This window comes from Micropterus salmoides, unplaced genomic scaffold (genome assembly GCF_014851395.1).
Source record: "Micropterus salmoides isolate LMB-PRFRI ecotype aquatic unplaced genomic scaffold, ASM1485139v1 Ms_hic_scaffold_17, whole genome shotgun sequence".
NCBI classification, from domain to species: domain Eukaryota; kingdom Metazoa; phylum Chordata; class Actinopteri; order Centrarchiformes; family Centrarchidae; genus Micropterus; species Micropterus salmoides.
In genome coordinates this window covers 22,115,201-22,129,137 of record NW_024040817.1, presented here as the reverse complement: position 1 = coordinate 22,129,137, position 13,937 = coordinate 22,115,201, and the positions used below count along the sequence as shown (strand labels likewise).

At 39.5% G+C, this 13,937-nt stretch overlaps 1 protein-coding gene across 1 annotated transcript; it reads right to left on the bottom strand.

Annotated features, from left to right (window-relative positions):
- Positions 1-669: 669 nt before the first annotated feature.
- On the bottom strand, positions 670-2,770 carry LOC119907029 (proline-rich protein 15-like). Its single transcript, XM_038724568.1, has 2 exons — positions 2,430-2,770; positions 670-1,936 (listed from the first exon to the last, which is right to left on the bottom strand). The coding sequence occupies exon 2, from the start codon at positions 1,914-1,916 to the stop codon at positions 1,536-1,538; it is 381 nt and encodes a 126-aa protein (XP_038580496.1). The 5' UTR covers positions 1,917-1,936; positions 2,430-2,770; the 3' UTR covers positions 670-1,535.
- Positions 2,771-13,937: the final 11,167 nt, after the last annotated feature.

Here is a 13,937-nt window from a genome sequence, read left to right as displayed (position 1 = left end):
GTGGCAAAATCGCCCCCTCGTGTTAGAAATATGTCATTACAACTCACCCTTACTCATTCTACATTTAAAGAAAATCTACTTATTGCGTCTCAGTTAACGAGCTGATGTGAGATAATTAGATATTAATGCATTCAATCTAAAATTCACAACGTGATTTTATAGCTATAAAAAGTGCATCAGTCATGATCCTGTTACATAAACATGACTGCTGCAGACACACGGACCTCAAACCCTAACACTGACAAAGGAATGCAGTGCTGCACCTCCCTTGAATTGTTTTTTAGGCCTGCAGACACTATATATAAATGGCACTAATTCCTTGTTAATGTCTTTTTCAGACTGCGATAATCACACATTAGGTCCTCTTGTTATCCCCACCTCTTCCAGGTATGTGATTATCAGGTACCAACATGGCTTTCAAGAAGACTACTAAGACATGTGCATCATCTCTTTTGCAGTTTTAGCTTATGATGCACACTTTCATGCAATCTATGAACTGTAAAATTTTTGTTTTTTTCTTTTTAGTATGCATCCGTGTCTGTTTCAAGACACTTTTCTCATGGCAGACAACTCTTACATTATCCTTGCACAGTCTAGATTGGCGCCATTAGACTTGGATTGACTAGGATAATGAAGCACACATGCACATACACACACTCAAACAATCACTTGTAGCAGTTTTCAGATTTATTTCTCATAGTTTGCCTTCATTTAAATATTCACGGGGGTCCAAAAATACAGTAGTCCCTGCAAAGCAAACTACATCAGTGGCTGGATCATACTTCATTAGCTACATGGCCGTTCTCATTCAGTTGGATATCACAACATTAACTTCTTACTTCACTGTCAGTTTTGTTTTGGACACATTATGTGACAAACAGTGGTAGGTATTTTATGCATTTTGCTGGCAAGTGTTGTGCATCTGACTGTAAGCTTCTGCTAAGTGATTTTTGTCACACATAATAATGAATTTTACACCTTCATAAACATCCTTCTAACCCCTTTAGAATCAACATTTTTTGTAAAAGCATTTGTAAAAGGAGCATTATACTATCCTTCATTATCGAACATATATTATTTGTATTACAGAAATAATGTAAACATCTTATGGACAATATTTTTCTGAAGCATATCACACATTATCTGGAGTGTTGACGGACAATAACATTCAAGGAATGTGCTTTAAAGGTTGTAGGTAATTTAATGACCAATGTCCAATGACATAGTCTGTGACTGAAACACTATGGTATATTAATATATTATACTATACTGGGCTCTTAATTGCGAACTGTACCTCTAATGCATCTCTTCTTTGGGGCTTTGATTATGGGATATTGTTAGCAAAATGGTTCATTTCATTTCATCTACCACATGACCTTATTCCTGCACTCCTTGTCATCTTCATCATCACCATCATGACCAACATACAGCAGACCTCTTGGTATGCCTCAAGGGAATGAAGCATCTTCATGTACTCCTCCTTTTCTTCAAGCATCTTCATAAGGCAGTCTTTGATCACCTCCTGCTCCTCACCATCACCGTTTATCCTCTGTCCCTGGGGCCACGTTCTCTGTCTCTTTCTCCTCTCTAGGAAGGCTCGTGCGCACCCTCCTCTTCTCCTTAAATCTACCTGAGCGTGACACATTCATCTTCCTGCGACACGTCTGCTCATTGAAGACTGACTCCAGCCCAGCGTCGTCAAAGGTTTCATCACTGAGGAGGTTGGAGTTGGTCCCTTGTTGAGACGGCACAGACTGGTCACCGGTGGCCTTGGACGCTGCTGCGGTGGGGCCTTTCTGCTTCTGTGCAAAAGGGTCAAAGTCTGGGCCAAAGGTGTGGGGTGAAGCGGTGTCCTTGGGGCTTCCACTCTTCCACTTTGGCAGGAATGTCTTCCACCATGGGCTCCTCTCTGTCATGTTTGAGTGGAGGGAGGGTACTGGAAGAGGAAACAGATGCCATATTCATTAATTCAGTTGTAGTTGAGATGTGCTCCATTGTATTCAGTATTTTTTCAAATGATGTAATTCCATATGAGGTAATTTTATCACCTGTCTGAATGCTCTGAACTGGTTTCTGAATTTTCCAACTCACTTATTTCTAGTGAAACATCAAAATGCTCTTTTAAAAACTGTCTGTAATGCTGTCATGCTTTCAGTTTTATAAAACATTACTCTTAATTAAAATCGTCATCATCTTCATCCTCACCCGCATGCTCAAATGCATTTTTTGTGTATCATGATTTTCCCTCTCTAAATTGGAATTCACCTCACTCAGAATAACTACCAACTAATCCTATGAATAACCAGTGTAACCATTTTTACCTTCTCTGTAAAACTGGTTTAATGAGTCGTGAGAACAGAAGAGCAAACTCATGCCATGATTCAAAAGGGAACAATGCGCAAAAAAAAAACCCTCTCATGAACACTTACCTGAGCTACAACAGGTGAGGTGGACACTTTAAATGACCCAAAGCAAAGTGTAAACACTTTTGACTTTGCTGAGATAGAAATCCAGGCAACTGTCTTCTTCAGCGGTGGAGCACAACTGTGACAGCAGCTGTCCTTCAAAGGGTCGCAGCACTATCCATTTTACGCACGAGCCAGGTGTCCTGTCTTCTCACATCTCCCACCTCCGAAAAAAATTGATTTGTCTTCTGTTGCTCTCGTCAAATAACTGTATTCTCCGTCAACAATTATTGAGAAAAGCACAACTGAATTGACACATTTATAAGGAGCGGCTTTCGTCTACTAAACCAGCAGGTTTCCGCCTCCGAAACTCTCATCTCGAAGCACCTGTCCTCGCTCCTGATTGGATAAACTCTCAGTCACGTGAGCCCCGCTCAGGTACATCCTCTGTAGGTGGGGCTTGTGGTTGCGTGGCAACATAACCCCATGGGAACTTGCGCCTCTTCAGTGACATATTTAAAAAAAATAACCTTTTGTGACAGCAGAACCCAACCCAAGACACGGAGCCAAATTATGTTGCAAGTTTAGGACGCCCAGTAATTTAGGCTAAATGGAGTACATTGTCATTCAAATGAGTGGAACAGGATATTGAGGTGTTTATTCTGCCATTATGCCATGTTAAAACCAGGTTGCAGTCCTACTTAGCAGCAGTCAGGCAACATGGTTTGAAATGAGACCCATGCTGAAATTGGTGAGACCCATGCTGAAACTGGTGCGCCACAGGAAGTTTTTTTATCAAAGAGAGGGGGAAAACAGGTGCTACACCACTGTCTAATAAATTAACTTAAAAATAATTTACAAACGCTCAATAGATCAGCTAAGCTGTAAATTCTGGTTAGCCAGTTTGAGAAAAATACCTTTTTACTTGCTCTTTTACCTTTTACTAACTTGAAGGTATAAAAGTAATTACAGTAATAAACAGTCCTGAGTTTCTCACTGTCATATCTACAGTCATTTGCTATTAAGTAGCCTAGAAATGGTCATTACAATAATCCATTAAGTCTGCACATTACAACAAGTAGGCCTACAGTGCTCATGTATTGTTATGAGGTGCTTGTACTTAATACCTTTACTCCACCAGGCCTACATGTCTGAGGGAAATAGTGTACTTTTAGTGTGCCTAAAAGTGCCTATGTGCTACTGATATACTACTTTCACGTTAATGCATCAGTATTACAATATAATATTCTTCTGCACAATTAGCACTTTCATTTGCTGATAATATTGGACTTTCACTTACGTTAAATGTGTATTGCAGGATTTTACTTGAAATGCAGGATTTATACACTGATGTACTGTTAGCATCTGAATACTTCTTCTACCACAAGTTATTTGTATATACATTTTTGTCCATACAGCTTACGATGCAACTCTTTTCTAGAACAGTCCATTGGAGGAGGATTCCTGATTAACTATAAAGCTATGAAGACAAAGCATGTGTCATGGTTGAAGATGTTAAACACAAATCAAAGGGCATGCAAACGTGTAAGTTATTCCATTGGCTTATAACTGACATATTAAAACTTATAACCTGTTTATAAAGGTTGCTTTACTAGAAAGGGGTAGCCAGTTTGAAATTGTAATTGAGTGAATTAGTGGTGGTGTACATCCTGAGATTAATCATCAAAACATGATATAAAACATAAGAAATTCAATACATCAAACTGCAAATTCCCAGCAATACAAACCTTAACAATAGGTACATTCTCAAGATGCAATACATCCTTAAACACAATCACATGTTTACAATATACAGTACATGTTTACAATATACAGTACATGTTTACAATATGCAGTACATGTGTGCAAGAAATACCTGGAGAGCTAGACCAAACGTTTAAGCAACCTTCACTTCATATCCATTGATTCATAATCAGAGCGGTAGGTTTTAGGACATACTGTAAGGTATTCACATTAGTGGTTACATCTGAAAAAAGAAGGTTTTCTTGGAAAATCAGAGAGAGGAATCAGGGCCTTTTCGTCTCCCTCCTCCAAAGTTTAGCATGAAAGTTGCCTTGGCAACAAGAATGTGTGCCGTTTCTGTTTCTGTCTCACTTTCAGCCGCCAGTGGCCTGCATACCTGGTGGACTCCCTTTGCTCTCACCTCCCATCCCAGTCGAAACTCTGCAGAGTCATTTCCTCGCTCCACCACACACAGAAGGCTGCCCTTCATAGCACTTCATCCCACCTGTGCACACATGCAGGTAAGCATGCAATAGACAATTAAATGCATACTTGTTTCTACAAATATAAACACATTGTAGATGATGCAGATAACCTTGATGAGTACAACAGTCTAGAGCTGATGATTGACAATGATTTTTGTCCTTGTCAATTCATCTATTGTATATTTCTGATTACTGGATTAATTGCTTGGTCTGTAAAATATATGAAAATAGTGAAAATTGCCCATCACCATTTCCCAGAGCCCATGATGATGAGATTTTTTTAAATAAGCAAATCCTTACATTTAAGAAGCTGGAGCTGGTTAATCTTAATTTAAATTTAATAATCATATTTGAAATAATCCACTAATCATTTTGATATGTCCTACATTCCTACATCTAGTATAAACAGCATTGTAATAATCACAGGATGTTCTGCTTCTATACTTTCTGTCACCATTTCTCGCAATCTACTTTCCTCTCCATAAACCACAGGTAGTCTCACTGAAAGTTGATCATTATCTTCAACCAGATCAGATAAAGAAAACATCCATATATAGATGCTTCCGATAGAGCTGCACTTCAATGAACATGTTCCAGTTTTGACTGAAGGACTTCCTCTGGATAAAATCCAGAGTATTTGCCTTGAGACAGAGAGGTATGTGGCGAATGTGTGTAGAAAACGCTGTGAAGCTGAGAGATATTGAAACAGTGACTGAGGATTGCACAAGGTAATACCCTCTACCTGTATCCGTTTCTGTCTTGGAAATGGTTGAATGCCATTCCACCTTAACAACCACAAACAGTTGTGAAGTTGTGAGGAAAATCAGCCATACACAAGGATGGAGGGTTTACTTTCAGTTGCTTTAAATTACACACACACACACACACACACACACACATATATATATATATATATATATATATATATATATATATATATATATATATATATATATATATATATATATATATATATATATATATATATATAATTACAAGGTCTTAGATTAGGTTACATTTTTGCACTGAGAGACACATGAACACACCAAGGTGACTCAGCCATGCATAAATATTTCTGTTGTCTCAGATGCAGTTCAAACTACAGTGGGTGCGCCTGTCTACTCTTGTATTTTGGTGTGTGATGATGGTAATATGGTGGCATCGCTCATGTGCTGTGTGAGTCCAGTAAGTCACTGTGAAGTGGTTAACCTGAAAATCTTTGTCATTGTGCGGTATTGAACAACAGGTTGAACCAAGGTGTGCTTGCTAACCATAGGAAAGAGAGCAGGAAGGCAGCCAGTTGGACTGGTAGAGTCAGCTAACAGAAAACCTCTCAATGGAAGTAAGTGGCTACTGTATCTGAGCACAGTAACGACAAACAGGCCTAGTTTATCGGCCTCCTCAGACAAACCCTTCTGGGCCCTATAATCACTGGTTAGCTGACAGCTAAATATAATGTGTGCTCCAGCTCACAACTGAGATTTTAATGGGTCAAATAGTAGCAGTTGTGCTAACTGAACAAAATGTTGTCTCTTCCTGAGCGTTTGGGTGGAGCAGGCCAAGTTCTGTTGTTGTAGAATGAGTTTTGATGTATTACATTGTGTGCTCAATTTGAGGATTGCATTGTTTGTTTTCTCCTCCTGAATTATTACTGTGAGCAAAGCGCTGATGACGCTGAAGATGAAACCTTCAAGAATGCAGAAAGGAATCTAACAGTTGCAGGGCATTTTCTAAGTATTTTTAGTGTCTTTCTCTTAAGTGCTATCCTCGTAATAGACAGACAATCACAAGGAGAACACACAGATATAAACATGCAGCTATGCACACACACAATTTGGTTGACTAAACTGTACATCTACTGATTACAAAACCCTTGACCTTAACCGACACCACAACCTTCCTAATGTTAAACTGCCTTATTCCACTTGTAATTCTAAACAAGCCCGTTGAGCCTTCATCTTGGAGAATTGTCATAATGGTTCTACTTTATTGCTAGTGCTAACATTTCCTTGAAACACAACCACAAAGACCTGCATCAAGTACTCAGTCCTGACTTTTTTGTGGACTTTATACACTTTTTTTGTTCTAAGACATCATTAAAGCTATACAATTTAACTTATGGAAAGTAAAATAAAAACATTAGGTTTGGCAGAATTTTTTTAAAACTCTGTAATTCCAGCACTTTTAAGACATCTTTCAAATTGCGTCATGGTCCTAGAGCTTGATACTCAAAATACAGAACAGATTGGTGCTTCCCTTTAAACCGCCATGAGTAACTGCAGGTTTTATTCCCACTTGAGTTCACAGACTTATAGCAGATGTTAAGTTAACATGTTCTCCTGCTCTGCTTACACCAAAGTTTTTCGGCTATCTTGCCTTCATCAGGGTGGAGCCTGAGTCTGTTTCGGGATCTGCCATCTGATCGATACATCGCCATAGATGACATGTATGCAAAATGTTACAGTCATCACACATCCATCAAAGGTCTACACTTGCTCTCAAAGAAATCCTGTTAATGGAGGATGGATAAATATAATCCAGCAGATGCTATAAAAATAGCTTCAAGTCTAATTCCTCATTTAACCCTTGTGGGTTTATACAGTGTTCAGTTTAGAAATCCAGAATGCCTCTCTCTTCTCCAAATGTCCCGCACTCTCTTTAAGAAACATACCATCTCAATTCCCAGGGAAGAGACTGGGTGATTAACTTCCATAACATGTGTTACAACTGAATAGATCTCTTTTTTTGGATCTTGTGGTACTTTCATGTTACACTATTCTTTGCTTTAGTTCTCTTGATGTTTTTTCTATACATATTGTTTTCCACAAGGACATGTTAATAAGTAAACAACACCTTCTGTGTTGCCTGAGATTACTCCTCTGATTTGTGTTTACCTGCATGTGGGTGGCTGAACCAAGGTTGTCTGCGTGTGTTGTTACATTGTCCACAAGCCCCGCATGTATAGTTTCCATCAGGGATCAGTGTGATTAGAGTTTGTAAAGATTTTGGTTTGGTTTTGCTGGGACGAATCCTTAATGCATCGTATTGTTCTTTACATTATTTCCTTGTGTCAATATTATTCTTGGCTTTTTCTATATAAAGATGTTTTATCATCTTTTGTAATATGTGCCATATGTTTTTGGAGAATGTTTTAATGCCTTACAAAACTTTGGTATATTTAGTAATGAACAAAAGTGGGTCTGCCCCCTTTCCCACTTGGTTTCTTTTGAAACAGGTCCTCTCTTTGTTTTCTATCAATTTTCCTTGTTGCTTCTTCAATACATTTGTCTGTGCAGTACAACCTTCAGTATTTATTTTGAGCCTACAGATTTGGCTGCTTGGTGCCAACTGTCTGCTCTGAGGAATGAGTTTCTGTATGAGGTTTGACAAGGAGGTCAATATAGAAGTTGTCCTTTTCTTTGATAATCTGGTGATTCAAAAAGAACTGTACTGTAGTTCATAAAACATGTCCACATTAGAATATTATCGGAAAAAGATTCTCCTCAGAGTTCATGATCAGTGATTCATCCCAAAAGAAAAGTGAGGAACAGAAGGGCTCCCCATTTGATGTTAATCACTCTAGACTTCATCCAACAAATCGATTCTAGGTTTTTAGCCCCGCTTCAAGGGGTGATGATGGGAAAATAGCTGAAAATGTTTGGTGAATAAAGCATGGTGCACTGGAGAAGAGCTATTTGTTGTGTTTTAATTTGATGGACTTGCACTGAAGCTCAAACCATTGTGCACATTGCTGGAATTTGCGCACATCAGGAGTTTTTATTTAGATTTCAGGGTAATATCATAGGCTTGGTGATAATCAGTGAAATGGGTTATATAAATAGGTTGTATTTGTTGGTTCTTCATTCTTTCTTTGGGTAAGTTTTGTATATATCCATTTTAATGTTTCAATCAAAAAAAAAAAGATTAGTATCAGCCAGAAAGTGTTACAAGCCACTACAGAGGAACACAGACCCGAAAGCGTAGGACAAAGAGCTGCCAGAAGAAAGCGCTCCGAGACTTCGTTAATGCATTTAGAAATTGCATTTAATTTCAAGATAACGGCAAATGAACAACCTCTCTGTCATTAGAGATAATAAAAATTGCTCCTCTCACACTCCCTTTTAAAGTGATGTTGTAGGCATCGTGCCAGGAGAAACATGGTTGAGATGATCCAACAAGCAAATTTGTGAATCATTGGAAGAAATGGTTGACAGGTCTCAACAGCGTGGCAGCCAGCATAGGAAACTCTACTTACATTATTCACTTATAGGCCATGCCCTACCTGGTCCCACAATCAAAATCTGAAAACTAGATTATGATTAAAATGAATGATTTATCCCTACAAAGGGGTGAAATGGTAGCAATAAGCTGAAGCAATATAATTCATGGGGAACCAAGGCTAACAAACAAAATAATCTATCAAACCAAAAAATGCTGACTAATCTAGGGAAAACGAAAAAACAAAAAAGACATTCACTGCTGCTGGTGATAATGAGGTTGATCTGAGCATTGAGAGTGAACCAAACGTGTGAAGGTACTGGCTGTAAAACCAAAACAACAAGCTGAAAGATGCTAAAGCGTGTTACAGATTTAAACTCTCAGGATTATTTCAAGGTCAAAAATGTTTAAATAATTCTGAATCAAGACCTTCAGTATTTAAACAATAAGCTCATGAAAAATAGTGTGGAAAGTGGTCCAATCTTTTTTTATTAAACTATCTAAAGTAGAAACTAAAAGTAGAAACAAGGCTGTCACAAACTGTAAATGCGAATACATTTCCACCTAGATTAAAACACAAATTTTATAGTTTTTTAAAAGAATGATTGTCATTCCCTTTCTGTTGAACTGACACAATTCCAAGCAGCTGTCTGTTTCTGCCACCTACTGGTGTAAACATTGCTTCTGCAAAGCCCTGCCCAATATCAACATCCCCAAGTCTCATGGTGTGTATGCACATACTTATGTGTGTATGTGTGTCCATGAAAACACAAACACATTACTCTAGTACTTCACTCACTTCATTGGTTCCAGGCGCAATAAAAACGTTCAAATTCCACTTTCTCTACAAACATATTTATTAAATGCATTAATGAAGCACAACAACATGTGTGGAAAGCTCTTGATGCTTGGGGTTAATGTCTCTGTGTTTGAGCGTCTATGTCTAAGCCAAGAGAAGAACTTTTTTTTCTTCCTCTTGGTTTTCTCCTCAGGCTCTGCTGCTGTAGTTGGCTCAGGAACATCTCTACAGACAAGATCTCCTCCCTGGCTTGTGCTCGCTCTCCCGGCAGACGCAGCTTCAGCTGGGTCAGCTCTCTTTTTGGCACTGTTTCCTCTCTTTTGATGGGGATGTTGAGGTCATACGGAGTCTCATCTCCCTGTTTGGTGTCAGCTGCAAAGCTCACAGTCGGCTTGAGGCGGTTAAGGATCTCTGTGGCTATGAGGGTGCAAGCAAACAAGGCAATCTTATCATCCTTCATCAGGCCCTCTCTCATCCAGGTGTTAGGCAGAGCCTCACACAGTGCGACTTTGAGTGGCTGGCACAGTTCCCGGCTCAGTTTAATTTCTTGCTTTGGGTCTCCGAGGCGTTCAAGGTTTTTCAGGAAGATTCTCTTTTTCTCATATTTCTTTGCCTCCTTTTCCAGCAACAAGTGGATCTGCGCCACCATCTCCTTTTCAAAGGCCAGGTTCTTCTGGTGCTGTGGTTTGTAGAAGTTCCTGTCCCGACCTTTAAAAAGTTCCACCAGGACACATCTGATGGTGGATTCCTTCACCAAAGCTCTGTCTGGGATCATGTCTGCTTTCACAATATCACAGTTCCCAGTCATACACTGGAGAGGACAACGCTGAGGTAGTTTGAGGCTTTGAATCACAGATCTACAATGTTTTGCTTCAGTGGTGGAGACAATCCCATGATCTCGACTGTTAAAAGTAAGAGAGTTCTCCAGCAGGTGGCTGTTATCAGCGGCACTTTCCACCTCATCATAGAAATCAGCAACAAAATACTTTTTGTCCACCCACACAACATCCCGGTTGGATAGACGAGGTTTGCTGATGCGTCGCTGGTACTCAAGGATCTCCTCGTCTGTTATCCTAGGGAAAGCCTTCTGGAACACCTTAGTGTGTCTTATCCAGGATCCATGCTGCTCAAACATTTCCTCCTTGGCAGACTCAGGGAGAAACTGAGAGAACAGCAGGCTCTCCTCATCACTAGGTGTCTGGGTGGGAGTGGACTCATCTGCAGACTGGGCCTTGTGTGTTGCGAGGACTGCCTTGATGATATAATGAGGGACGATGCCCAGGAGTGCTGGGTCTTTTCTTAATAGCTGCTTCCGCACCTGAATTGATGTGCCAAATCTTTTCATGAGGCTGCTCTGGAGCAGCACGGCAGCTTTCCAGGTGTTGCAGGGAGGAGCGGGGAGGTTTTCATCAACAGAGACTCCTGGGACTTTCCTCATGGTCTCTAAAGTTATTGCACTGATGCGCAGACAGAGTCTCAGCAGTTGTTGCTGGTCCAGGTGTGCTCCAATGGAACTCCTCAGTGGGTTGAGCCTCAGCATCAGTTGGACGGCCAGATCCTCTACCAGGTCACTGCTGACAGTGGCTGTAGCAGGGAGAGGGAGCTGGGAAATATTATCTTTGAGAGAGGAGCTGTGGACTTGTGAAGGCTCAGTGCTGGTGCAGGTCTGAGCTTCAGCTCTCTCCAGCTTGAATGATGCACTGAAATCCATTATCTTGACATAGTAATCTGCAAACTATGCAGTCCTTTGAAGAAATTGGTTATCAATAGGATAAAAGTGAATGTTTGCTCAAAGCAGCAGTCAACACTGAGGTGAAAACTGACAAAAATAGACAATCAAGAGTTGGTTAGTACTCAAGGTGAATTTGTGTGAAATGGCCGAACTGACACCAATTGAACCTGAAACTGTAAATTTGAATTTATGCAGTCAAGTGCACATTCTAATTCTCCATCACAATGAATTCTATTCTCACAATCACTTCTATTCTTACAGTCAATTCTGGTCAGAGCTGACTGCTTGAAAGGTTGTTAAAGGCCACAATAATAATAATAATCTTTATTTGTAGAGCAAGTAAGTGCTTCAACAAGTGCAAAGACAGCAATACAATACCCAAAAGACAACAATACAAGCAAGAAAACATTGAAAAGACCAAAATACACGTTTAAGATAAATATAAAATAAGTAAAATAGAATAAAATAAAAGGGATAAAATAAAGTCAAATAAGATCGGGAAAGGCTCTCCTATAAAATTATATTTTAAGAAGGGACTTAAAAGAGTTCACTGACTCAGCCGACCTGATAAAAGTTAACATAATGTAGATTGAATTTTTGCTATATTTCTAAGTTGATAAAAACATGATTGAACAAGCTTTGTGGTGCTGCTCGAAATTTAATTTATTATTTATTACTATCAAACCAGACACCAAGGTTCTTTGCAACAGGTTTAATGTGATTAACTAGGGAACCAGCAGATGGCAGTATTTGTTTTCCATCTGCTGGGATCCGTTAAGTGAACTCAGCATTCCAGGATCTGTGGATCTGACGGGCAAGTACATTTGTGTGTCATCAGCATAAATATGAAAAGAAATAACATGTTTATGGATAATATGTCCAAGGGGAAGCAGATACAACGAAAACAAAATGGGTCCTAAGACCAACCCCTGAGGCACACCATATTTAACTGGACAGAATGAAGAGACATAGTTGTTTATAGACACGTAAAACTTCCTATTTGACAGGTAGGATGAAAACCATTCTAGGCAGTACCAGAGATGCCCACCCAGTGCCTCAGTCTGTCTAACATGATTTGTGATCAATGGTGTCAAAAGCAGCGCTAAGGTCCAGGAGTACCAGGACTGAGCACATGCCTTCATCAGCAGACATTAAAAGGTCATTGGTGACTTTAAGCAGGGCAGTCTCAGTGCTGTGGTACTTCCTGAAACCAGATTGAAACTTTTCAAATATTTTGTTATTTTCCAGTACAGTGAGCAGCTGTTTGGACACAATTCTTTCTAGAATCTTTGCAATAAAAGGCAGTTTTGAAATTGGTCTAAAATTTTGTGGGAGGGAGGGATCTAAACCAGGTTTCTTTAAAAGCGGGTTCACGCAAGCCATTTTAAAATAATCAGGGACACAACCAGTAGATAGGGAGCTGTTAAAAACAGAGATCAAAGACAAGTCAATGGGATAAAACTGGTTAAAACTCTCTTGTTGCTGGTGAGGGACCTCTGAGTAAGAGGCAGTGGGGGTAATAGAGGCTCTGATTGACACCACCTTATTGGTAAAATAAGATAAAAACAATTCACAGTCATCATTACTTCCAGCTGAGGCACAAGGAGGGGTTGGGTTTACCAGCTGATCACAGTCTTAAACAGAAACCTGGGATTGTGTTTATGTGTAGTAATGAGTTCAGAAAAATAGTGTATTCTCACATCCTTAACCATGTTATTGTAGTTAATTAATTAATCCTTCAGACTGAGGTAATGGACTTGGAGACTGGATTTTTTTCATCTGCGCTCTGCTTTCCTGCATTCCCTTTTTAGGGTTGCTTACTAGCTTTAGACGTATGCCTAACCTTTAGAGGAGCAGTAATATTTAGTGACAACAAGCAGATATGATTGAAGTGATCGCCCAGATTGTTGGTGTTGGAATCAGACAGGTGTTGGCTTTGGCTCTGAAAGAATGTGCAAAACTTTGAAACGCTTTGTTCATTAAAGATGCAAGAACACACAGAGCTTGGTGAGGCGGCATGAGTACATCAACAATACATCTGTGGTAAGATATTGTCATGTCCACTAATTCCACAGAGGAAATGCTGACACCCAGGGTAAAAACCAAGTCCAGTGTAGGACCACGGTTATGTGTTTGCCCTTTGACATGTTGTTTGAAGTTAAAAGAAGTGGCCATATTTAAAAAGTCAGTTGGATTAACATTGGTGGGGTCATCAACATGAATATTAAAATTGCTACAAAGAACAATTCTGTCATAATTTAAAACCAGACTAGATAAAAATTCAGGAAGTTCTGATAAAAATCCTCCAGGCGGTTTTGGGGGGCCATAAATTATAACAAATATGATAGGTTGCAGCCCTCCAACTTTAAGAGAGAGAACTTCGAAGGAGTTAAATTCATCACAGCGTACTTGATGACATTTAAAATTTTTCCTATACACGCTCACTAGCCCACCACCACGACCACTGACCCTCGGTTGACACAGTTCAGCTAGCTGGCTATAGTCATTCATTTGCAACCATGATTCAGTTAAAAACATAAAATCTAGATTTGCAG